Consider the following 23,751-nt stretch of genomic DNA (forward strand, 5'->3'; position numbering starts at 1 on the left):
CCACGCAGCTGAAAGTTCAGGGTTTAGCGCCTAATAACCTCGGCTTCATGGTGTTTTTTTAGCGCGCTCGCAGAGTCAGGTGTTACCACGGACGCACGAACACCGGGCCTTCGAAGGCCACCTCCCTTTCTAACGCGTTTAAAGTGTTTACGTCGCTGCGCCTTCAGCCACCGTTCCCTGAGGGAGCATCTGCGCCTCTCGGCCGTGACAGAAGGATGTGGCCAGTTGGGCAGATGTTTTCGCTCTATGCAGATATCTGTGCTCGTAAGCACGTGGTGGATAAACTAGAACATTTCTCTCCTTAGTAATGTCGCTTTCCTCTTCTGCGCACCATCCCCCACACACCCGTTCATACACCATGACAGACACAGACGCGCCCGCGCGCACACACACGCACACACACACGCACACACACACACACACACATACACGCACACGCACACGCACACACACACACACACACACACACACACACGCACACACACACACACGCACACGCACGCACGCACACACACACGCACACACACACACGCACACACACACGCACACACGCGCAAACACACACACACACACACACGCACTCATGCGCGCGCACACGCACACTCGCACACGCACACACACACGCACACACGCGCAAACACACACACACGCACGCACTCACGCGCACACACGCACACGTGCACACACGCACACGCACACACGCACACACACGTGCGCATAATGTAGCTTGAGTGTGCGTTGCCCTGCACCATGAAAGAAACGTTTCCGCTGTTCTTGGCACCGTACCCGCTCTATCGAAAATTTCGAGCCGTGCTATGTTGTTGCGAACCTTAGTTCCATGCAATCGATTATGAGGTGCGTTAATTCTATGGGCCATCCAACTCATACATGGCTCAGTGTTTCCTTTTTTTTTTAACGATTCCTACAGGCCGCCTTAATGCGCTGTCTTTGAGCTTTTAAAACCTATCTTCGGGGCAGTAAGCATCTGCGCCCGTAGCCGTTGGGGCAAGAAAAAATAATAATAACTGGGCAGATGTTTTCGAAGTATGCAGATCTCGATGCTCACGATACCGCTGCGAAAGTTGAAAATCGCTCTCTCTCTCTCTTTGGGTAGACAGCAAACACTCCCACACACATTTCCAGGTTGTCTCCTGTGCGCGTGGCCTCCATTTAGCCCTATCTCCCTCGTGTGTCTGCAGGCTTCGCACTCGCTAGAAACACGTGGCGTAGATGCAAACCCAGCTGCTGCATGCGCAGTTCGCGTGACCGTTTACGAGTCTCGTGCTGGGTCTGCCTTCCTTTTCCATCTCCTGCTGTCTTTCTCAAGCCTAAACACGCTTCCGCTTCCTCTTTCCCGACTTTATCTTGCTTCGGTTCCCTCCCGAATTATCCCTTCATTGCGCGTGCCCGCTGTTAATTGCCAATGAATGCACAATCAGGACGCTAATGAATCATGTCCGCTTGCATTAGTTGTGCTTGCATTAGTGATCTTGCATTAGTTGTTGCCGCTTCTCTTACTACGAGCGGCGGATTAAGAGGGGGAATCGCGCGCGAGTCACGTCGTCCTCCCTCTGCTTTTTTGTAATCTCTCATCGTCTCGCGGCACCGTCGGTCGGTTATCTGGCCCTGAGATCGCAGCGCTTTCCGAGTTTGAAGCGTTCGTTACCTGGTCGGAACCTTCTCATATCATTCATCGCTCTGGTCTTTGGCTTGACATGTCCTGGTTTGGACGGACGCCGCAACTGTGCCGAACAACGTTGCGAAGACGGAGCCCAACGCAGAAGGAGAAAGCTAGAGAGAGAGAGAGAAAATAATAAAGAAACGAAACATGGAGGGGGATCGCGCCGAGCGAAAGATGCAGGCGCAGCTGCTGATTTAATTACGTGATAGATTATTAGATATCAGACTCTCACCTGAATCCCGCCTGGCTTCCCCGTCCCCACCAGCTATCTGGTCACGACGCTAAGTGGAAGATGAATCGGGCTCTTCAGGCAGTGGATGTAGCCTAACCTGCGCCTACTTTAGACGTTCGGAATTGTGGGAATAAGGACTGATTTTTCTGGTTGCTTATTTTATACCTCTTGACTCGCCGAGCCTTACCTTTCAGCAGACAGCGTGACGTGCTTTTCAGATGGTTGACAGACTGTGGGAACGGTGACGAGGCGTTCTTGAGGCCCGCTGGTTCGTGTAAACCCTTATTTCCCTTGCGATGAGCTGCGTATTGTGGAGATCCTTACGCTGAACTTGAAGCGCACCAGTGCTTCGCTTTCAAGGTGAATAAGTGATTGTCTCATGAAATTGCCTTAGAGGCATCGTTCATACACTCCCTCACCACAACCTATGTCTGCCGCTTATACAAAAGTAAAAAGCCGGGAGTTAGGAAAGAGCTCTTCGCCTAAGGCTTACGTTCCCTGTATAGCTTCTGATAAACGCATCACTGGAGAATGGTTATGCATAAAGGGGTATCCAGACTGGACCTCTGAACCGCCGCCGGCTCAACTGACAAGAGCGAACAAGCTGCAATTTTCCACTCCGTTTAGAATTCTTGTGTTTCTGATACTTTGGGGCACGAACTCTGTGACGGAAAATAAGCATTTTCGATAATGGTTTGTGCATTGGGGAGCAGCTACAACTCAGCCTGCCACGAAAGCTCCACCAAACATAGAATGGGCCAAAAGCAGTCGAAAATACGTACGCGCAAAAACGTGACACATGGCTTCTTTTTGCATTACCTGTTTAAAGCTGTTTATTGCAAGATAAACCGAAAATTGGGGCCTGTATCATTACTAAAGAGAAGTCAGGTGTTGTACCATTAAGCAGCGACAATATTTGGTGGGCGCTGGGCACGACTTTAATAGGTCTAACCACCTGGAAGGTCACGCTCTTTTTTTGTGTGTGTGATTGTTGCTTAGTGTTTAGGGTGTTCACTAAAAGATTTGAAAATATAACAGAATACTTCGTGTGATCAAGGTATACAATGATCTGCTAATTGAAGTCAAAACTGTGATAAACTTCAAACTAGCATGTAAAAAATAATTCTTTAGCTGTACCAGATGACAGGCGATAGATTTTGCCTTTTCTTTTTTTCATCCTTTATTTATTTCTTTGTTCCTGCATATTCTAGGAAAAGTTTATGTCAAAACTTCTATTGGTTCTACTATCTGGCACTACACTATACGTATTTTATGACAAATGTTTAGAATATACTTATCCTGACATGTGATTCTTGTTTTCTCTGCATTTGACATCTACATGCAATTCTGTTCTGGACCCGATTCTATCCTCTTGTCTTTTAGTCCATATAGTCTTGTAGTAGCGTATCCTGTATGTCTGTTATAAAGTTTTTTTTCATTGATTAAATAACTATAGAGAATAGCACGCACCTTAAGAAAGCAACAAAGGATATAGGATATACATGCAGGTACAAGCAGTTGTATTTAATGTATTTCCCCCAACAAATACACAGTTTGTGTATTGCATATTTGCACAAGAGCTGTGAGTTGACAAGGCTGTAATATGTTCCAGTGGTGTGTTTCGTGTCAGAACCGCTCTCCCTGTATTCGAATGTCCCTCATGAAAACTCCGTTCGGGATAAGTTATAATACTGTTTCATTCCTTTATAGCGCAATTTATTGCTTTTAAGGCGCACAGATCTGAACGCATTGAAATTCTCTTGCTCCTACATCCCACTGTACAATGTTGCATGGTTTCTCACTCTTCTGGATGCATTGCATCGCCGTTTGCATCACTTAGGCGTCTAAGCACGATTCATTCATAACACATAATTGTGTGCTCGCGTTACTAGAGGAAAACTGGCCGTATCATTAGTTCGGTGATCACTGGAAAAAGGGAAGAAAGCATTCATCCTACATGACATGGTCATCCTGTAGACGACCCTGTGGCTTTTTTTTTCTTACTGAATACCTTTGTGATATTTTGTGCATACACTTTGCACCGTTTCCATGCTAGTTTGACTACCATAGATGCCGTTTACTGCCGTATTTTAACGAGCTTGTTCAACGCTCATTGGAATTGAAGACCGTGCTGCATGTGATAGCAGGGGCCGCGAAGGGAACATAGGCCACTTGTTGCGCCAGCGTACTCGATTTCATTTACAGAGACGATCAATGTCCGACGCATTGCGACGACTATAGACGATCGTCCACTGTCCGTACTGACGCTACAATCATGGGTCCAGAATGCAGTGAAGGCGTCTGTGTGCTTTTGAAAAGTGCTCTCTGAGGCGTGAGCGTTTCACTGCGTGGTGCTGTTTCAGCATGCTCAAACATTCTCATCTTTATGTTTTCCTTTCCCCAGCGTAGGATAGACAACAGGACGTTCTTCTGGTTAACATCGCTGTCTTCACTTTCTTTTGTCTCTTTGGGCCCCTCTATTCTGCCTGTATTTTCACTTAACCGTTTCGCACGTTAAACCACGACCAACACACACGGCTTTGCTTAAGGGGGCGTTTTTCGTGGCTCAAACATCCATCGCGTGTAATATCTGCTATACCACTCTATCGCAGAGGATCGTCCGCTGTCCCTGGAGCACCAAGTACGGCTCCACGGAGTTCACTCGAAGTTGCACGCCACCAAGCACGGCCACCAGGGCGGCGTAGCGGGAGTGGGCGACAGTGGCGCCACCGTTGTCACGGCCGTGGTGTCCATCTGCGTGCTGGCTGGACTCCTGTTCTCAGTGGTGCTCAGTAGGTGGAGGACCAACGGCGCATCGGATTCGCCTGCTCCTCGAAGGGTGAGAGCGATGATCGACTCGTTGCGAAAACGAAAAAAGATCTATATAAAGGGGGAAGGAAGATAGACACCGTGTCGCAAGATAAATGCTTTCTTTTCTTTTTGCATCATGTTACTTGCATGCAACAAGTGCGGTATCTCCTATACTACACTATTAATGTATTTCCACTTGGACTCCATATATAAATCGATAACGTTTAAAAATATTACCATATACATTCCACTTAAACTAGATCATAATACATTAAAACGGTGTTTTTTATGTTGCAATTATTTGCTTCTTAAACATAGATATCACAATAGATGTGGGAAACTGGGTTCCGGTAAAGTCAGCTTTATCCGAAACGGTGCTTAGCCTACCTATACCTTTTTACTAGAGCACAGTTCCACACACATATTTTTGTGTCCCTTAAAACCTAAAAAAAAATGAAATATATGAAATGCTGTTCCACTTACGTAAGTGGCGAATATTTGAGCACAGGTTCCGCTTTGCGGAAGGAACCGAAGTGGAACGCGATTAAAAGCATCACCTAATGGGACAAGATGAATAATACAAAGTGGAAAAAAGACGCGGATATAGATAACATTCCAAGAGGAGACGCCTAGATGCCCAGTTAACACTAGCAGGAGGTTGTCTCCCAGTGAAAAAGAAGATTACTTATCTTCAGAGGCTACTGACATATTAATGGTAGCTGACGCATATCAGGTGCTATGTTTTGCTTGCTTGGTTATTTGTTTGCGTGTTCGTTTGTTTATTTGCCCTGCGCCCAAGGTAAATTTAGCCCTCAGTAATACTTTGACTTGTCTCGTCGTATGCTATGTGGCTGCAACCGCGCAAATTACCGTGATGATGTCAAAAACGCGACAATCTTTACGATCGTCCTTTTTACGGTTAAAAAGAAAGATACCTTGTGTCAGTATAGAGACACAACAGCGTGCTCATTCGTTTTTATGTCTATTCCATACTGCTTTTCAAAATACCGATGATTAAAATTTAACAGAAATCTTTGTAATTAAATTTTGTCCAAGGATTTGTGAAACAAAAGGATTAAAAAGTGCCTACTTTAACCTAATATTCGAAGATAAACAATTCTTTCACACCGCCGCGGCTAAGCTGTGCCTGTGGCGTTCTGGTGTCTGAACACGAGCTTCCGGGTTCGATTCCCGACAGCAGCGGCAGCGTTTTGGTGAAGGTAGAATACAAAAGTACGCTCGTCTACCGCGCTTTGGGTCCACGCTGAAAAATGTCACGTGGACCCCTTCCCCCCCCCTCAATATGGCATCTGTCATAATCCGTTACCTTCATCGCGACACAACCCTTAATTCATTTTTTGTCTTGATTTATTGTTATATTCCATTCGTTCATTTACTTAATGATCTCTGAAACCTTGACTGCTCTTACGTCCCAGTTGTTCTACAGCGTTTGGTTCTCAATTGAACAGACAGAAATGGCATAATGAAATGAGCAAATAAAGACGCATACAGATACGCGCATTCGTATATTTATGAGCAACGGTGACAGGCACGTATCGATGAGCAGTGCAGGGACCACAACAAGAAACCTCGTAAAATGTGCTGCGTGCGTGCAAAGCAAAAAGAAAAAAAAAGAAAAGAAAATAATAATGATAATCAATGTACTTACAGAACACCATAGAATATAAAAACAAGTATCAATCAGAAATGTATAGAAGTATTCAGGCACTTGCACAACGAAGAGAGAGATAGTCAGCATCCGTTTTAATCTAATTCATTACTTTCTAGTTTTTTTTCTTTCTTACAGCATTTCTATTTATTTGCATGCAGTACACGTTATAGAGGCAGAGATGAAATTTGCATAAATGTAGCCTGAGGCGCCCTCGGCGCCCACATTAGCAGCAGCGATTCGCGCAACACAAAGACAATAACAGGGAATTGTCGGCTGCAAAATATGAGCACACATAGAGCGTATAATGATATATATATAAATATCTTTATATGACACTCAAGAACATTTCTCGAAATATGCATTTTATTACTCTTAATTGTTTCTCAAGTATGAATTAATAAAATTGTCTCCCTCTTTGTCAATCCCGACCGTTGACGTTCGAGAAAGAGTTAACGTTCTGCGCCTTCCCCTGCAAATCACGCCGAGGGCCGCCACGCCAGACAGGCGCAACAACCGACAGTCGAGCGGGCGTGCGAAACGCGCGGCCTCTGCACGCGGGCGGCTGCGCTTCCGACAAGGCACATCACACGCGCGTCCCGAGCGAACTTCGATCTCGGGACTCCCGTGCTTCTAAGAAAAACAGATGAGGGCTGAGATAAAGGTGACCCCCCTCCGGGTGCATCCTCGAGACCGGCCGGCCGGCCGGCGCAGATCCGTGTATACAGCGAGCACTCCGCTCTGGGGTCACCGCCGGGTCGAGCGAGCTTGGGAATATCAAACGCACGCCCCTGTGATGCGCCGCCGGTTTCGTTCCTCCGCTGTCACGTACGTGCACTCTGTAGACCAACTCTACCATTGCTCTCGGTATGTACGATTGGAAGAAGCGGAGGCGCTCGGGGAATGGGACGGAATGCATTCCTTGAAACGGAAGGGAAGTAAACGTCGAGGCCCATTGCCGTGCACGTCTTCATCATCTATGTCGTCTGTATGGCAACTGGCAGAACCTTGCTTTCAGAGAAAGGCGTGTGAGCTTTCGTTTGTGTACCTTCGTTCAACTCTCAGATCAATTACATTTTCATTTTTTTTTCTTGAAGCTTGCGGATTTCTGCAGAATTCATTTCGCATAATCATTTGTCTTTTACGCTTTGAGTTGCCAGTTGTTCCTGCCTCGATCTGCGATCGGCTAATTTGCCAGTTGTTCGGACGGTACACAGAGCGGCTCCCTCGCAAAAGCGTTGGCGCCGTGTTCGATACCCAGCTCAGGACAAATTTTTTCTCCACTGCGATAGATTCTTCCAATTCCAGTCCGTATGGGATTCCTGCGCAACTTAAAGGAAGATGTGTTCACAGAATTTACGCACATTCTTATTTTCGATATTATCGGCGTTGGTTACAGGGCACTAACAGCGTTCGTCACACGTTCCTATTTTTTCTAGCATGCAGTTATGATAGTGCGGGAATGTTTTTCTTCTTTCCGAAGGCCTACAGCCTATACAGCGCAAACTTGTGGCAAAATGTGGGCTAAAATTTTAGCATAATGCATGTTTCAATGCTGCTTCAGAATAAAACGGCACACACGGCCGTCCTGATTGCACGCGTGATTCGAAAACGGCCTCGCCAGGACGTCCGGGCAGCGCGGACATACCGTCCGGCCAGCCCGGTCGCGGTGCTCGCCCTCAACGTTTTTGCATATTGAAGGACACGTGATGAATGGTCAGCGCGGGAAAAAACGAGCCGCAGCTAATAAAAACGCCTGTGGGGACGCGACGGCAGCCTATTGTGCACGCGTCCTCTGCGAGACCACGAGAACACGCTCTGCGTCCCTCTGCGCGCCTGATGGCTGGGATAACGAGTGTTCCGCGCTCCGCCGTATATATGGCGAAGCCGATTCATCGGCCAATAGCCAGAGAGAGACGAGGCTTCGCCTAATGAGGCCTGTACAGCTCTCGCGTGCGACTCGGTGCAACTCGGCCCAGGAATGCTGCTCGCTCCGCGGCTGCGTGTGCGAATTCGAAGCTCCCCCTCGTCCGCCCGTCCGCATATATACTCCTCGTTTCCTCGCCTAATGAGATGCGTGATAATGTCGCGTCGTCTGTGGCGCGCTGTTTCACTGTCGTACACGTTACCAACTGCGGCGCTGTAGGCCACCTGAGGTACGTGTATACTAGTTCAACTTTCGCATTGAAACAATGGGAAAACCGCTTTTGTCACGGAACAATCCTATAGTAAGCCGAGCTTGAAGCTGCGTTGAGGTATGATTGTACGATGGCTGCGTCCAGTGCGAAAACGTCTCAAGTATAGAAAGAAAGAAAAGAGCTAATGAGGAGGGGAAAAGAGAGTTTAAAATTGTCTTGTACGCTCGGGCTGCGAACGTGTGATTTATGAAGGAAAGCTTGCGTCGTCACGGAGACGCTTTGTGAACTGAGATCGATGGCTAACGGGCCAATTTCGCCAGATGAATGGTTGCCGTATGGAAGTAGCTCGTGAGACGGGTTTTCTAGGCAAATAAAGTGCAACGACATATGACAGAGGTCCCAAAACTAACCCTTTGATTGCTTAGCGCAAATGCGTTTCCTGTCAGTACGCAGTCTCTCGCTTCGCTTTTAACGTGATTTGTATGCTTCGCAGGCACTTTGTCGCCGCGCTTGCCTTCATTAGGTAAAAAAGTGTCGCAAGCAGCAGCGCTATCTCTTTTTACAAACGCTTCAAAAAAGATTCTCAGTTGCATCATCGTTAAGCGGCACTGCGCTAATGTTTGTATGACTCGAGAGCTCCCACTTTATCGGGGTATTTAATGGAAAAAAAAAATTCCGGCAGCACCCATCTCACCATGAATGTCGGCGGTAATGCAATTAGCACTGAAACAACGTAGCGCCACATCGTATTCCCGAAGTCTTCACTTCTGCGCAGCCGACTTCTTGAGAGAGAGAGAGAGAAAACAAGGGTAGGAAAGGCAGGGAGGTCAACCAGAACAGCATCCGGTTTGCTACCCTACACTGGGGGTGGGGGAAAGGGGAATAGAAAGAGGAAGAAAGGGAGAGAGGAAGCACTGAGTACGTGTGGGAGCGACACCATACACAAGGACACTATAAACGGTCTGTTAAGCCCGTGCACTTCAAGTACCGCACTAGTGCACGAATCGCTTTTCGAGCCAGTGACGGGTGTGGCCACGGTCCGAGTATCTTTGACTCCGTGAAAGATCTCGAGTCTAGTCTGCGTAAAGTTGCCCGCAGAGAGCGGCGTTGGACATCGTAGCGAGGGCAGGTACACAATAGGTGCTCGATGGTCTCCTCGCACCCACAGGAGTCGCACATCGGGCTCTCGGCCATTCCCATACGGTAGGAGTATACGCGTTCGTGAACGCCACTCCCAGCCACAAGCGACACAACAAGGTTGCTTCGCCGCGGGGAAGGCTAGATGGCAGTTGTAGCCGTAGCGTGGGGTCCAGTTTACGTAATCTGCAATTGAAGCCACTTGAAATCCAGAGATCTTGGGACTTCTTACGCGCAAGTTGGCGAAGTTCTCTGGCAGCGTCCGACCTCGCCAAAGGTGTTGGACGCGTCTTGGTATCTTCGTGGGCACACCGGGCAGCCTTGTCAGCTAGGTTGTTGCCGACGATGCCACAGTGAGCAGGAATCCACTGAAATATAATGTGGTGTCCACTTTCCAGAGCATGGTGGTGCAGTTCCCTGATTTCAGATGTCATTTGCTCGTAAGTTCTGTGACGTAATGCGGACTTGATGCTGTGAAGGGCTGCCTTAGAGTCACAAAATACGACCCATTTCTCTATAGGCTCTTCGGTGATGTACATCATAGCGGCATGGAGAGCTGCAAGTTCTGCCGATGTAGATGTAGTCGTGTGCGACAATTTGAATTTAACTGTAACGTTCTTGGCTGGAACGACGAATGCGGCAGTTGAGCTGGTAGGTGAAGTGGAACCATCGGTATATATATGTATGCGGTCATGATACGTCTGGTGCAGTAATATGAGCGTAAGTTGCTTCAGAGCCGGCGATGGATGATTGGACTTTTTTGTAATTCCAGGAATAGCAAAATTCACTTGAGGCTGTCGCAGGCACCACAGGGGAGAGGAAGGCTTCGCCGCCGGTGTAAATGATGCCGGTATGTACTCATGATGAGCGCTAATAACTCGTGAAAAGGTCGCTTGAGGTCTCTCGGCTGGTAGGGAGGCCAAATGATGGTCGGGGATCCTTGACAGATGGCGAATGTGCGCTCTGAGAGAGTCGACAGCTACATGTGTCTGGATTGTATGGTCTCCTGCGATGGCGATTGTCGCTGCTGTTGAGGTGCACCTAGGCAGCCCTAAACACGTGCGTAGGGCTTGACCTTGTATGCTCTCCAAGGCGCGAAAGTTCGTCTTGCATGCATTTGACAATACTGGTAGGCTGTAACGAAGGAGTCCGAGAAACAAAGCCCTGTACAGCTGCAACATAGAATGGACTGGTGTACCCCAGTTTTTCCCGCATAGAAATTGGAAGACCTGAGCAATGGCGACTAGCTTCTTCTTCAGATAGACGCAGTGAGGGCTCCACGAGAGGTTGCGGTCAATGATGACGCCCAGAAAGCGATGCGTCTTAACATAGAGTACAGCTTGACCATTGATGGTAACAGGATATGATGACATTTGTTTCCGCGTAAAACCAAGTAATGCGCACTTTTCAGTAGACACACTGAGGCCTTGCTCTCGGAGATAAGAAGCCGTCATGGTTGCTTGAATTTGAATTTTCTATTGGTCACATCTTCTTCACTTCTCTGTATATAGAGCAACGCTTCCGACTCAATGCAAACGCTGGTACCATTCTGTTCACCTCACTTCTTTGTCCCCGCTCTCAGCTGTATACGCTTGATGCCGACTTCTTCACTTCTTGCCTCTTGTTCAGCTGGTCCATCCGGGCACTTAGCCAGTGGCGCTAGCTCGTTCAGGGGGATTGACCAAGAATGTTCACATACCTAATGTCGCATGCCAAGTTGCACATACGCAGCTGAGTTGTCTATTCGGGCACGTAGCCGGTGACACACGCCCACTTGCACATTTCCAATGGTCCGAATTGTCCATTCCCTCCCCATGTGGCCGATTCGAGCTCATACCTAGTGGCACATATGCCCAGCAGCAAATACCCAGTGCTCCAAGTTGGCGTGAACGGGGCTAAACACGAAGGACGGACATGACGAAAAGTGCGCGAAGGTCCCAAATAATGCGAATCGTATTCATAACGTCGCTTGAAATCGAAATCTTTGCACACGATCAGCTAATGCCAAAAGGGAGAAACCTAATATACTTCTTCCTTCGTGCTTGGGGAAAAACTGATATATTTTGTCTGGGACCTCACGGAGACGCTCTACGACTGATGGGGCCGTAAATATTCACGCGTGACTTTTGCCTCACGCCGAAACTTCTCTCTCGGGAAAGAACGCCGAGAAACAGACAGAGGCGGACGAGGCTATTAAGCCACGAAAGCTGCAAGGAACGGAAGCGCCGCTTTGTCTCCGGGGCTGCAGCATAGCGCGCGCGAGCTTCTTTTGTGCGACTTGCCCAGTGAACTTTCACTGCCAAAACAAAGGAAGGTGTCAAAGAGTGCGCTCCCCCGGAGCGAAACTGTGTGATCACTCGACTCTGCACTGGCGCATTAGAGAGGCTACGCCAGTAAAAAAGAAAAAGCGAAAAGAAAGAAAGCATCCCTGCGTGGCGACACCCGCGGAGTGAGTGGCAGCTAGACAAGGGACACGGCTGAGGTCTTTGCCAACGTCCGCACTTTCTTGCACGCGGCTACAGAGAGCTCCTTTTGGCGCCGTCATCCCATTGTGACCCGGGGACAAAAGCGGTCCCTGTCGGCCAGTGTTCGCGCTCAACGGCTTAGTCCACTCGACACCTCTCCCTAGGGAAAAAGAAAAAAGGAAAAAAGAACTAGAGAAAAGAGACAACGGACCGTCATGGCGGACCTTTAACCTTTGCCCACAAAGCGTGGCGTCGCGTGTACGGGCGAGCCAGACTGAACCGCGCGTTCCGGGTCGGCGGTGCCGTAGTTTCTCCGCGTTCGAGTTTCATTCACTTAAGGCGTGCTGGCGCCGTCGGAACGACGGGCGCACGCACGCTCGAAATGGCCCTCGCGTCGCGCGTCGCTAGCTGCCTCAGTGTTCGCAATTAGTCGTCGCTTCGCTCGAGTTTGCTCCGGTAAGAGAGCGTATATATAGAAAAAGTTCAGCGCAGCGAATCGGAAGGTTGGTCTCGCGGTTACGGGGGCACAATGAACCTTCTAAGAGCCACAATCAGCAATTTTCGAGGCGATCACTTTTGGCGCACAGCTGTTCACAGATGGTCATTTCTTTTTTTATTGTCTATTTACTTTATTTCATACATACTGCTAGCGTCCATAGGGAGGCTGTTGCAGGACCTGGTAAAATCCATTGCATCAATGTATGAATGACAGACAGCTACACACTTGGTAATATTGCAGGTAACAACAAAACGTAGTTGAGCAGTAGAGTAAGAGGGTGTGACCTTCCTAAACCAGTACTTAGAGAGTAATACAGAAGAAGAATACAGAAGCAGAAGATCGAACAACAAAAAGTACATCAAAACCAATTCAAAACAAAATGCGTGCCATTAGGCGATCTTTTCAACTGCGATACATATTGACAGACATATATTTCAAGCACACAAGGAAAATTGTCAGTTGAGCAAATTATAGTAACTCTGGCCAATGAATTCTAATATCTAATTGTCTGTCGAGAGAATGAATACCTGAATGTCTCAGTGTGGAACATATATTCCGCTAAATGTTTAGGATGTGTAGGTCTAGTGTTTCGCCGTTCAGAGAAAAATACAAATGTATGGCTCTTTACTTTGTAACTCTTATTAAGGTGGGGAAATTGAAACTTCAGGCGTAAGAATTTAAGCACGCTCGCGAATTGTTCGGAGGCAAGCTTTGTTAAGGAGTTTAGTCGGCGAATCATTACGGTTGTACTTATAATAAATGAATCCTATGGGTTTCCTCTGTATCGCGTCCAGTCTATTTATGCACTGTTGGTATGGGGGAACCAACAGGCAATGCCGTACATTATAGTACAGGGCGAACGAATGAGGAGTAGGCTAGCATTTTAATGTCAGGTGAGACAGATTTTAAAGCACGTTTAAAGGAACAAAGAGCTGAAAATACCTTGCAAGATATGTGTGACACACGTTTGTGACATTTTAAATCAGATGATATAATAATGCCCAAGTAATTACAATCACCGTCCATTTTTAATTTCTGCAGTTCGATCTCGGAGGCGAATTCTAGTGGGTCACTTTTTCTGCTTGCTCTAAAAAAATAGTCTTTTCTAAATTAATCTTCATTTGCAATTCCTGAGACCAATTTACTATTTGCGCAAGTTCTTAATTTAGTGTTACTTGTTAATTATGGTTCCTAATCTAGCCTATATATAATGCAGTCGTCAGCAAACAAGCGCACCGTTGGTTTCATGTTATCTGCCATGTCACTGATGTACAGTAAAAAAAGAATGGGTGCTTGGACAGTCCCTTTTGTACTCCGGACAACACATCTACCCAATCACATTGGTAAGGTTCGATTTCAACAAATTGCTATCGATATGAAAAATAAGATTTTATCCTGTTTATTACACTGCCAGATCCGACAATGTGTTTTGGTTTGCTCGTAGCTACTTTCACCTGCTTTAGCTGTGCACAACGGAAATATTACGATGGGACATTTATATACAGTAAACAGCGCGTAGCTCACAAGTACAAGCGTGTTTCACACGAATTATTCATTTGATTGCCTTTACAGTAAAAGTGGGGCCTTGCTGCCTGTTTACTCGTCTCATTCTTGTAGCGAAAACCTGTTTCCCTACACACTATCAACCATACACACTATCAACTTTTCGCTTAAGTTCGCGCTATGTGTATTTCTTTCGAACACTATATAGCCGCTGTGTTACAGCCTCATAAGTTTCACGATTACTGATCAACACTCTCCGCGATCGATTAATAGCGGCGGCACTCCTGCGAGGAAATGGCAACGGTCGACTCTCCGGCCTTCTTCTCTTGGCTGCCAGAACAGACGCAGTCTATTTTCGGTGCCCTCTCTTCTAAGCATCCGTCGGATATACGCGCGACAACGCTCGTCGCTTCCTTCGCACGCGCGGCACTGGGCTCAAAAGTTAACAGGCACGCCTTCGCGCTCTGTTCCGAAGCAGCAAACGCTCCACCTCACCTGTATCGCGGGCGCGGGCCACGAGGGGGCGCGCGTACGCGAGCAGGCCGCCGGAAGTAGCCAATTACGGCCTTCCTGGCGGGAAAAACCTCCCCCCGGCGCGTGCGCTCTTGTTCCCGAGAAGCAGTGGACGCGCCGCGCGATGCACTTCCCCCCTCGGGACGCGTGGTTCCGTTCGCCACGGGCCCAGCGACCTCTCGTGTTCAGCGGCATCGATGTGGATGCATCGCGTCCTCTCCTAATGAAACCCACTGCCAGGTGCTTCAGGGGGAGAGAGAGCCCACTGCGGCCGTCGTTACCTCGGAGACAAATGACTCTGGCGTATCGCTTTACTTCGCGTCTGCAGCGGATAGAGGAAAGCTTCTGGTTCACTCCGTTTCAGCTGTGTAACTTTCAGTGGAAGAGACGTCACCTGTCCTGCGGTCGCAGCACGCGCCTGACACAGCCCCTAACGCCACTGTGTATGCGTGCCTCACTATAATGCTCAAGTGTAGTGCCCTATAGTACACGGGTAGGCGTTTCATGGTGATGCTACGCCTGTCAGAAGGATTAACCTCGTTCTGTATGCCAAGGTGCGAGCACCCCGCCCCCTCTCATCTTCCCAATACACTCGTTGACGCACTTGCTCTGCTGACCAGGTCACCGCCAAGGCTCGCCATTTAATGATGTGTGATCCTGAAAGAGGCCAGGAAGAGGCACTGTTTTATTTTTATTTTTACTCCGTATCCATATAGAAAACACATGGAGCCAGAGAATCAAAGCTTTTCTTCGCTTGAATGGCATCCGGGAACCCTGTTACTAGCCGAGCAGCAAGCACGGTGAATACATAACAAAACATGTCAAACGTGTATAGTGAACATACGTATTAATTCGTGGTTATACACAGCATGCGAAGTCTCACATACTCTGAAAGACACGTCGTTGCATGTATACGCCAAGATCGTGTATTTACCGCGTAACCAGAAAGACAAGAAAAGCGACAGTACCTTTGCTTTCAGGAATATACATCGAAGAAGGTTAGCTTAGTGTCCCCAATAGATGACCGCATGTGAAATTCGTTTTCATAGTACATCGCCAATAAACAATGACACAGAGGAGACACGCGATAATTGACACATGCACGATCTCTGAGTCTTACCCTGTTGTGCAGAGTTCTGTGTTGTTCTATTACGAAAGCAATTATATGGGCACTCCAGGCGCATTTTTGCCATCGCCGTCGCCGTGATGTTCCGTATAAAGTAGAAAGGTGCTAGCACCGTCGCCGCGCGCCCTACGCTATATGTTCGAGTACGAGGGGAGCCGACGATCGTGGCTCAATCTAGCCCGCGCGAAAGTAAAGAGAGCGGGAGGAAGCGCGCCGGCTTTCGTCGCGTGCGGAGGACCCAACGTTGCGAAGCACCGAAGGGAGGGGTTGAGGCGACGTTCTACTCCGGCTGCAACTGCGTATGTCGCGGCTGCGCGTGGTCTCGCGGTCGTATCTTGAGAGCGATCTGCGTTGAGGGCAGAGTCTGGGTGCGTCGGCGGCTCATAGCTTTTTGAGTGCTGTGTGTTCTCGGAGCTCAGTTTGCTTTTGAAGCGATAAACAATACGAAGGTCACTTTGCTCACTGCTGCTGCAGTGCTTGTTCACGCCAGCGTTTCGAAGCGAGTGTCCGCGGTCATCGAGTGTCATCTGTTCATGTTTGCGGTGCGCGCTGACACTATGCTGGTTAATTTAGTTAGCGGGCGAATGTTTACAAGTTGATACGGTAGATCAAAGTGCTATACTTACTTCGTACGGCTCTCTACTAACTTGCTATCGCAATCGATGCTTCGTCTTTCTGGCGAAACTGGGACTTCTTCGTTTGCGCCGTTTTGATAAAACCAATCCGTACCAACCAGCTAAATTCAGCGCACTTGCAATGCATATGAAAGTTGAATCTCTGCATAAGTGGACGATAAAACTAGAGAGAATTCTCGCGCTGCGGAGCTTTGCATGTGACGCCTCCATATTACGACTTATCTTGGCCCTCTAATAAACTTCCCTTGCTGCTCTGAGTTGCGGCCTCTCTTATTTAGGTTTTATTTTAAGAAACTATGATGCCCGTTTCTAATTTTCGATCATCAAAGATCGATATGCAAAGTATTATTTATCTGATAATGGTTGTCGCGCATAGGAATATCGTCTCATGATTTCGCATCCGCGTACTGCGCATTTGTTGACGTTAGCTTGCTCGATCGTCATACTCTCAAGCCGTGAAGGAACTGTGTAGTTCCATTGCCACCCTTTTAATTCGCAGAGAAAGAGACCAAACGGGAAGGAAAGACAGGGAGGTTAGCCAGTGCAAGTACCGGCTGGCTACCCTGTGCTGGGGAATGGGGTAAAGGAAATAAAAGGGGAGAGAAGAAAAGAAATCTGAGAAAAATCATGATGCGATGCTTTGCGCTGCAACATTCAAACACGGTCGCACAATTCACAAGCCTTTAAAAACTTAACCAGAACCCTTAACGCCTTCAGTGCCGAAACCCGTCTCGACCAGTGTCCTAGAACTTTTTCTTCTGTGAAGGGGCGATTGTCCACTTTTTCGAGCGCCGTCGTGAGCACTTTTCTTGACACACTGTAATGGGGACAGTCACAGAGGAGGTGCTCGATCGCCTCCTCGCAGCCGCAGGTGTCGCAAGTATGGCTCTCAGCCATTCCAATGCGGAAAGAATGGGCATTCGGGAATACCACGCCGAGCCACAGGCGGCACAGAAGTGTTCCTTCCGTTCGTGGTAACCCGGGTGGTAGACGGAGTTGCAGACGTGGATGCACTATGTGGAGACGTGCGTTCGGGAATTCACTGGTATTCCACGGAGTTTGCGTAAGCTCACGTGCGAGGGCGTGAAGACTTGTGGCTGCATATGTTCTTGACAGTGGTATGGGCATAATATGGGCACCATCGTGGGCCGACCGGGCAGCGTCATCCACACTGGGATTCCCCGAAATTGCGCATTGACCTAGTATCCACAGGTAGACGATCTTGTGCCCCTTGTCGATTGCATGATGGTGGAGTAGGCGGATGTATGCGACTAGTTGCACGTTAGGTCCGTGGCTGAAAGGGGACAGCACACACTGGGGAGCTGCCTTTAACGTTACAAGTTTTCAGCCTTTTATGATGACGTGTGGTTAATGTGTACGTTTTTTGTACGAGGCGAACGAGGAAGAAGAGAGGCTATGGGTCATGTGCGGGCAAAGGTTAAAGTGTTTGAGTTAGCTGCACGAATTCAAGAATAGTTATTAATGGACTAAGTTAGATTAAATTGTAGGGTTTCACGAACCATAACTACGATCTGCTTATCCATTAGCCACATCCAACTTGCCCAGTTTGAAGCGCTGTCAATAGCTCAATGCGAAGCGATGTCTGGTGTCAAGGCAGGCGCGGTCAGCAGTGAGCGCGGGCTGGCATGCGCTCGTCTGGTCTGACCTTAAGTTTCGCGTGCATGGTTCGAGGCAGATTCAATATTCAAAACTAGTCGAAATCAGCGAGACCCGATGGCTACGATACCGATAAGTAGGGTGGCCAAAGTTTAATTCCTACGCGGGCGCCCGTGGCCGCGCATGAGCGGACGATAGTCGGCTTCTTCTGGAAGTACGTAATTCTTATCGAAATTCTAAAGCAGATTTTCGCTTCATCATCATCATCATCATCACCCTGGTTACGTCCACTGCAGGGCAAAGGCCTCTCCCATACTTCTCCAACTGCCCCGGTCATGTACTAATCGTGGCCATGTTGACCCTCCAAACTTCCTAATCTCATCTGCCCACCTAACTTTCTGTCGCCCCCTGCTACGCTTCCCTTCCCTCGGAATCCAGTCCGTAACCCTTAATGACCATCGGTTATCTTCCCGCCTCATTACATGTCCTGCCCATGCCCATTTCGATTTTCGCTTACTTCAGCCTTAATAAATATACACAGTAACAGTACGAAGAAGCTCACTGACCCGGACACACCTCGCCATTGATGTGAGCTGTTTGGCCAATAGCAGCCGCGTATGGAAATCTGCTACATTACGAAATAAAGCGACCAGAAAAGAGCCAGGAGCGGGCTTCTGTTGAAGAGAAAGCGTTTGAGAGAAAAGAGGGCAGGTCCCACGGCCTGTTGGAATCGATGTTATGCTAAGCAGTGTGCGGGGAGCCAACCAAATTGACTAAACGACCATGAGAGCACCAAGACGTAGGTGGCTGCTTCATGACCTACATTACACGCGTGTCATGACCTATCATTTATGCCCTTCATACACTCTTATGCTATGCCAGTTGTGGTACATACCAAATTAACAAAACGACCATGAGAACACCAAGACGGAGAGGCTGTTTCATGACCTACATGACACGCATGCCATGACACTTATGTCATGACCTATCATCATATACTCTTCTCATACTACGTCAATTTTTGACACATACCAAATTAACTAAACGAGCATGAGAGCACCAAGATGTAGGCGACTAGATAGATAGATAGATAGATAGATAGATAGATAGATAGATAGATAGATAGATAGATAGATAGATAGATAGATAGATAGATAGATACATAGATAGATAGATAGATAGATAGATAGATAGATAGATAGATAGATACATAGATAGATAGATAGATAGATAGATAGATAGATAGATAGATAGATACTGTCAAAGTGGCGAATGTTCTCCAAGAAATGCTTCGCAATTAAAATGTGCCTTTTCACTACGCTTGCAAGCTCCACGCACCGCGCACCACTGCAAAATTAGGCTGAGGAGGCTTCGCTTTAAAGCGAAGCCTCCTTTCTCTTGCTGGTGGCGTGTATCTCCAATACCATCCGCGAGAGGAAAGAAAAAGGCGCTTACGCTGCGTTCTGGTTAAGTATGACAGAGGCTGCACTTTTAAGTAGTCTTGTTAAATTGTTTATTTTACTGCTGTTATTTCCCCTCGTTCTTTCCTCTCCTTGCGCATGAATAGTACGAGTGTCGTGTTCAACGCTTGAGCGAGGGTTTAGAATTGTTCGCAAGGATATTGCAATACAGACGACACGGCGTTTTCCTTTTTTTAGATTTTACAAAACATTGCAGTAGAATTCAATGAGCTTGTGGCGTTTAGAGCCGCAGAAATGTACAATAGGTTAGGAGGGCCTCCGTGGCAGGGACCTGCGAATTGATTTTCACCATAGAAGCAACTTTAACAATATGGACCTAAAGCATCATTACACGAGCATTTTTTTTTCATTACCCCGCCATCGCCGCGACAGGGGATCGAACGCGCGTGCTCGTGTTCGGTAGCGCTACGCCGTAGTCACTGAGCCACCTCGGCGGGTGGACGACATATTTTGGTGAGTGATAACGATGATAGCAGAGAGAAATTAGATAATGCAGTGGACAACTTTTGTTTTTTCAAGGCACCCGGTCAAAACTACCGTTCTGGATAGCCAGATGTAATAACGTAGAAAGCACATTTCCGACGGGATGCGGTGGTACGGATAACGAAAAATTCTGACGGTGCTATTTGATATAGAGGTGCTGCAGCTGCTTCGTCGGGCTCGCTTAAATATGTTATCGCGTTTTTTTTTGTCTGTTTGTTTTACTCGCAGTATATCTCCATGGTATCGCGTTCTACGTTTGAGACCCGTACCGAAATCTGGAGTGCAGCCAAACGGTGCCACCGAGGTCTCCAGGACTGTGCGGGCAGCAGCTGCTGCAAGGGTTGCGAAACGCGCTGCAGATGTTCCGCACAAAACAGCAGCCTACACACTAGCGCACACCTGACACGCGCGACATTTCCTTTCACTTAGCGGCTACGTGATTAGCAACTCGGACAGCTTTCTCGCTAAAGCAGTGCTACTGACCTTTCAGCACGTATACATCGGCGAAGGCACTGATATTCCACCGCTATGACTGAAAGAAAACATAATTAACTGTTGTAATTACATAGAAAAAGAAAGGTAAATTGGAGATATCGCGTTAAAATTTTGGGAAGCTGAAGGCGGGCGACTAAATTTATGCGGGAAAGGTGCGACTTACTCGACGGAAGCGCCGGCACATTAAAAAAAAGAAGCATTTAGGTGCTGGATATACTGGCATCCCATAACACAGTGGGTTTAACGTTCGCTGCAGACTTGGCTATCAGGGACGCCGCAGTGATAGACTCGGGATTAATTTGAACTTCCTGGAGTTCTTTAACGCGCACCTAAATATAAGTACGCGAGTGTCTTTTTTTGTATCTTTTTTTCGCATCACGCCTCTATCGAAATGCGGCCGCTGCGTGAGGAGTCAAACCCGCGGCCTCGTGCTCAGCAGCCCATACGTCATATCCGCTAAGCTTACCGTGACGGAGGGGGTGTGAACCTCTCCTTTTGTGCTTGGTGTTTTTTGACTGGTTTTTTCCTTCAACTATGCACCAACTGGCACGGATTTCAACCCTTCTGTGGATACGTGTGTGTATGCTTGTGTGTGTGGAGGGAGAAAGAAAAAAAAAATTCAATGGGCAGAATTAGGCTCCGCCTAAACGGGACAAATGCTCAATCACTTGTCGGCATGCGCTGCGAGACGACGCAGCCCCGAGTCGCGTTGCACAACCAGCGCGCGATCGCATGCGTTTCACGTCCACCACCACGGCGTCCCATTGTGGTGCCGCCCGCAGGGGAGGAGTCCTCTCGTATTCTAGGTGCGACTGTCGAAGGCGCATTCCGTGAGCGCTCGTCTTACCGTTGGCGCATCGCCTGCGGCGCTCACGCCCGCAGCTCCACGCGAAGACGCTCGGCCTTGCCTCCGATATCGCGCGGGGGGAGGGGGTCTGAAGCTACGCAATGCGCGTGGAAACAGGCGCACGCTGAGAGAAAGCGAGCCGCAGGGAAGCGATAAAAGAGGAGCGGCTGGCTCGTGAAGGCAACAGGAATGAAAAATAGAGAGCAGTTACACGGTGCTTAGAACCATGGCCGCAGAGTGGAGATATTTGCATGCGAAGTCCGCGTAGCTGGTGTGAGCCCGAAAACGCGCACTGGTGCGCTGCTGGAAACGCAGCAGCTTGAAAGAATGGATAAGAGAATGAATAACGAAAATATATTTACAAGCCGTATAAGGCTGCAGCTTGCAAGCACCGGCGGCCTTGACTGACCGGCTTCAGTGGCACGGTGGAGACACACGCGTGATCTGTCGCCCTTTTGGGGAAGACTTGCTCCTTTTCTTTTTTTTTTTTATTAAGCCAGCCGCGAGATATATGGTTCGTTACAGGGCGCGCCGCTGTAAGCACGCGCCGCTTTTCAATTTCTGCCGCTAGCGACCTGCTGTTCACTCCACCCTCTCTCTCCCTTTCTGTTTCCTGTAGCCCTATTCTTACAAGCTTATCTGCACTAACGGTTCGCCTAGCACCACGCCCAGTCTACGTAGTGTCGATCGGATCTCATATTACGAAGTGGAAACCGTGCTGGCTTCGCAGGCGTTCTGTTCTTCGTTATACCTGTCCGTGAATCTCCTTATCACTGCGCGGTGATCGGTCATCGAACGCCGCCTCGCTTGCCCAAGCCGCTGGCAAGCTGTAGCAGCCGTACGTTGCGCTCCCGCGTCGCGATCTAGGTTGGGTCACGCGCGCGACCTTGTTGGCTTTGCACTGCACGTTCCCGTGACAGATTGCGGGATTGTGAGCCAGCAGTACGGAATCGAAATAGCCGGCGAGAGACAAAAGACGAAATGAAAAGCCCGCGCACCGGGACGTTGTTGGGCCTTTATATGGTGTTGCGCGGTCCTTCGGCGATAACGTGTTTCTTATTGAAGGCGCGGTGTTACCGGCTGCCCCGAGGGTCTCGTCCTTGGACGAGGCCACGCAGGGAGCGTGCACGAGAAACATTACGCAGCGACCGTTTCGACGCGGCAAGCTTTTGTTATTGAAAAAACTCGCTTCCTGTCGACTCGTTTCATGCATTTCGAATGGCAGCTTTCCCTCCTGGCATTCCCGTGTAGCGGCGTGCGTATACTGACGATGCGAGGCACAAGGTCGCTATATACGAGCTCGAGGGAAGGTGAAGATCACTTAACAAAGGGACGCATGCATTTCGAGAGCGTGCGAAAGCGGAGTTTTCTAGCGCCAGATAATTCACGTTCTGAGGATGCGCTCTCGACATTCTACAGCGCGATAGGAACAAGCGACGTTATCCGACAGGTCGTCGGCCGTGGCAGTTTATTCGTTGTTCTTCCGGTTTGGCAAAGGTTGTGTGCTCGGCACTCGTATATTGTGTGCCGTTGTTCTAACCGTGCCTTCTTCTCGTTTTTTTTTTCTTTTTGCAGAGCAAACAAAGCAAACAAGGCTACGTTGTGGTGTCCCAGTCAACTACCGAAAATTCGTCACCTGTTTAAGGTAAGGCTATCTCATAGCATAATGTGTGTGTGTGTGTGCGTGTGTGTGTGCGTGTGTGTGTGCGTGTGTGTGTGCGTGTGCGTGTGCGTGTGCGTGCGTGTGCGTGCGTGCGTGTGTGTGTGTGTGTGTGTGTGTGTGTGTGTGTGTGTGTGTGTGTGTGTGTGTGTGTGTGTGTGTGTGTGTGTGCGTGTGTGTGTGTGTGTGTGTGTGTAAGAGTGTAAGAGAGAGAGAATGAACTAGGTATTTATGTGGATGAATGAATTCATGAATAATAAGGGATGAATATGTGAGTTTGTGAATAACGGATGTGAATGGGCGAGTCGGCGGTAAATGTCCAGTTATTTCTTTTAAAAATCACGTTCTGTGGTTTTGAGTGTCAAAGCCACAACCTGATTGTGGGGCACGCCGTAGTTGGGAACTCTGTATTATTATCGACTACCGTGGGTTTTTTAACATGCGCTTAAATCTAAGTAAGCGAGTGTCCTTGCATTCAAGAGACCTCAAACCTCATTTTGGGCTTGATGAAAAAACGCATTCCGCGGTTAGTATACGTTGCTGTGCACGTCTCTGCCAAATTTTGCAGTCGTGCGCGATGCGTGGAGTTCGCCAGTAAAGCACGAATTTAGCTTTTCTCAAACACCCTCTATTCAAATAGGGGCCTTCTCCTTATCCGTTTCGAAGCTTCCGGTGATTTGCGCATGTCGTCATTTAGCGGATTTTCACAGACGGCTGCTATTGGCCGATAGCTGACATCAATCGAGAAGGGTGCTTTGA

The 23,751-nt window shown here is 48.4% G+C and overlaps 1 protein-coding gene across 1 annotated transcript in view; it reads left to right on the forward strand.

Annotated features, from left to right (window-relative positions):
* LOC126537494 (uncharacterized) overlaps window positions 1–23,751 on the forward strand; it is a 59,755-nt gene that overhangs the window by 28,583 nt on the left and 7,421 nt on the right. Inside the window, exons 3-4 of the mRNA XM_050184520.3 lie at window positions 4,526–4,752; window positions 22,908–22,977. Of these exons, the coding sequence (XP_050040477.1) occupies window positions 4,526–4,752; window positions 22,908–22,976 (296 nt within the window). The 3' untranslated portion in view covers window position 22,977. The remainder of the gene's footprint in view (window positions 1–4,525; window positions 4,753–22,907; window positions 22,978–23,751) is intronic.

The sequence above is a fragment of the Dermacentor andersoni genome, chromosome 4 (genome assembly GCF_023375885.2).
Source record: "Dermacentor andersoni chromosome 4, qqDerAnde1_hic_scaffold, whole genome shotgun sequence".
Classification (NCBI taxonomy): Eukaryota; Metazoa; Arthropoda; class Arachnida; order Ixodida; family Ixodidae; genus Dermacentor; species Dermacentor andersoni.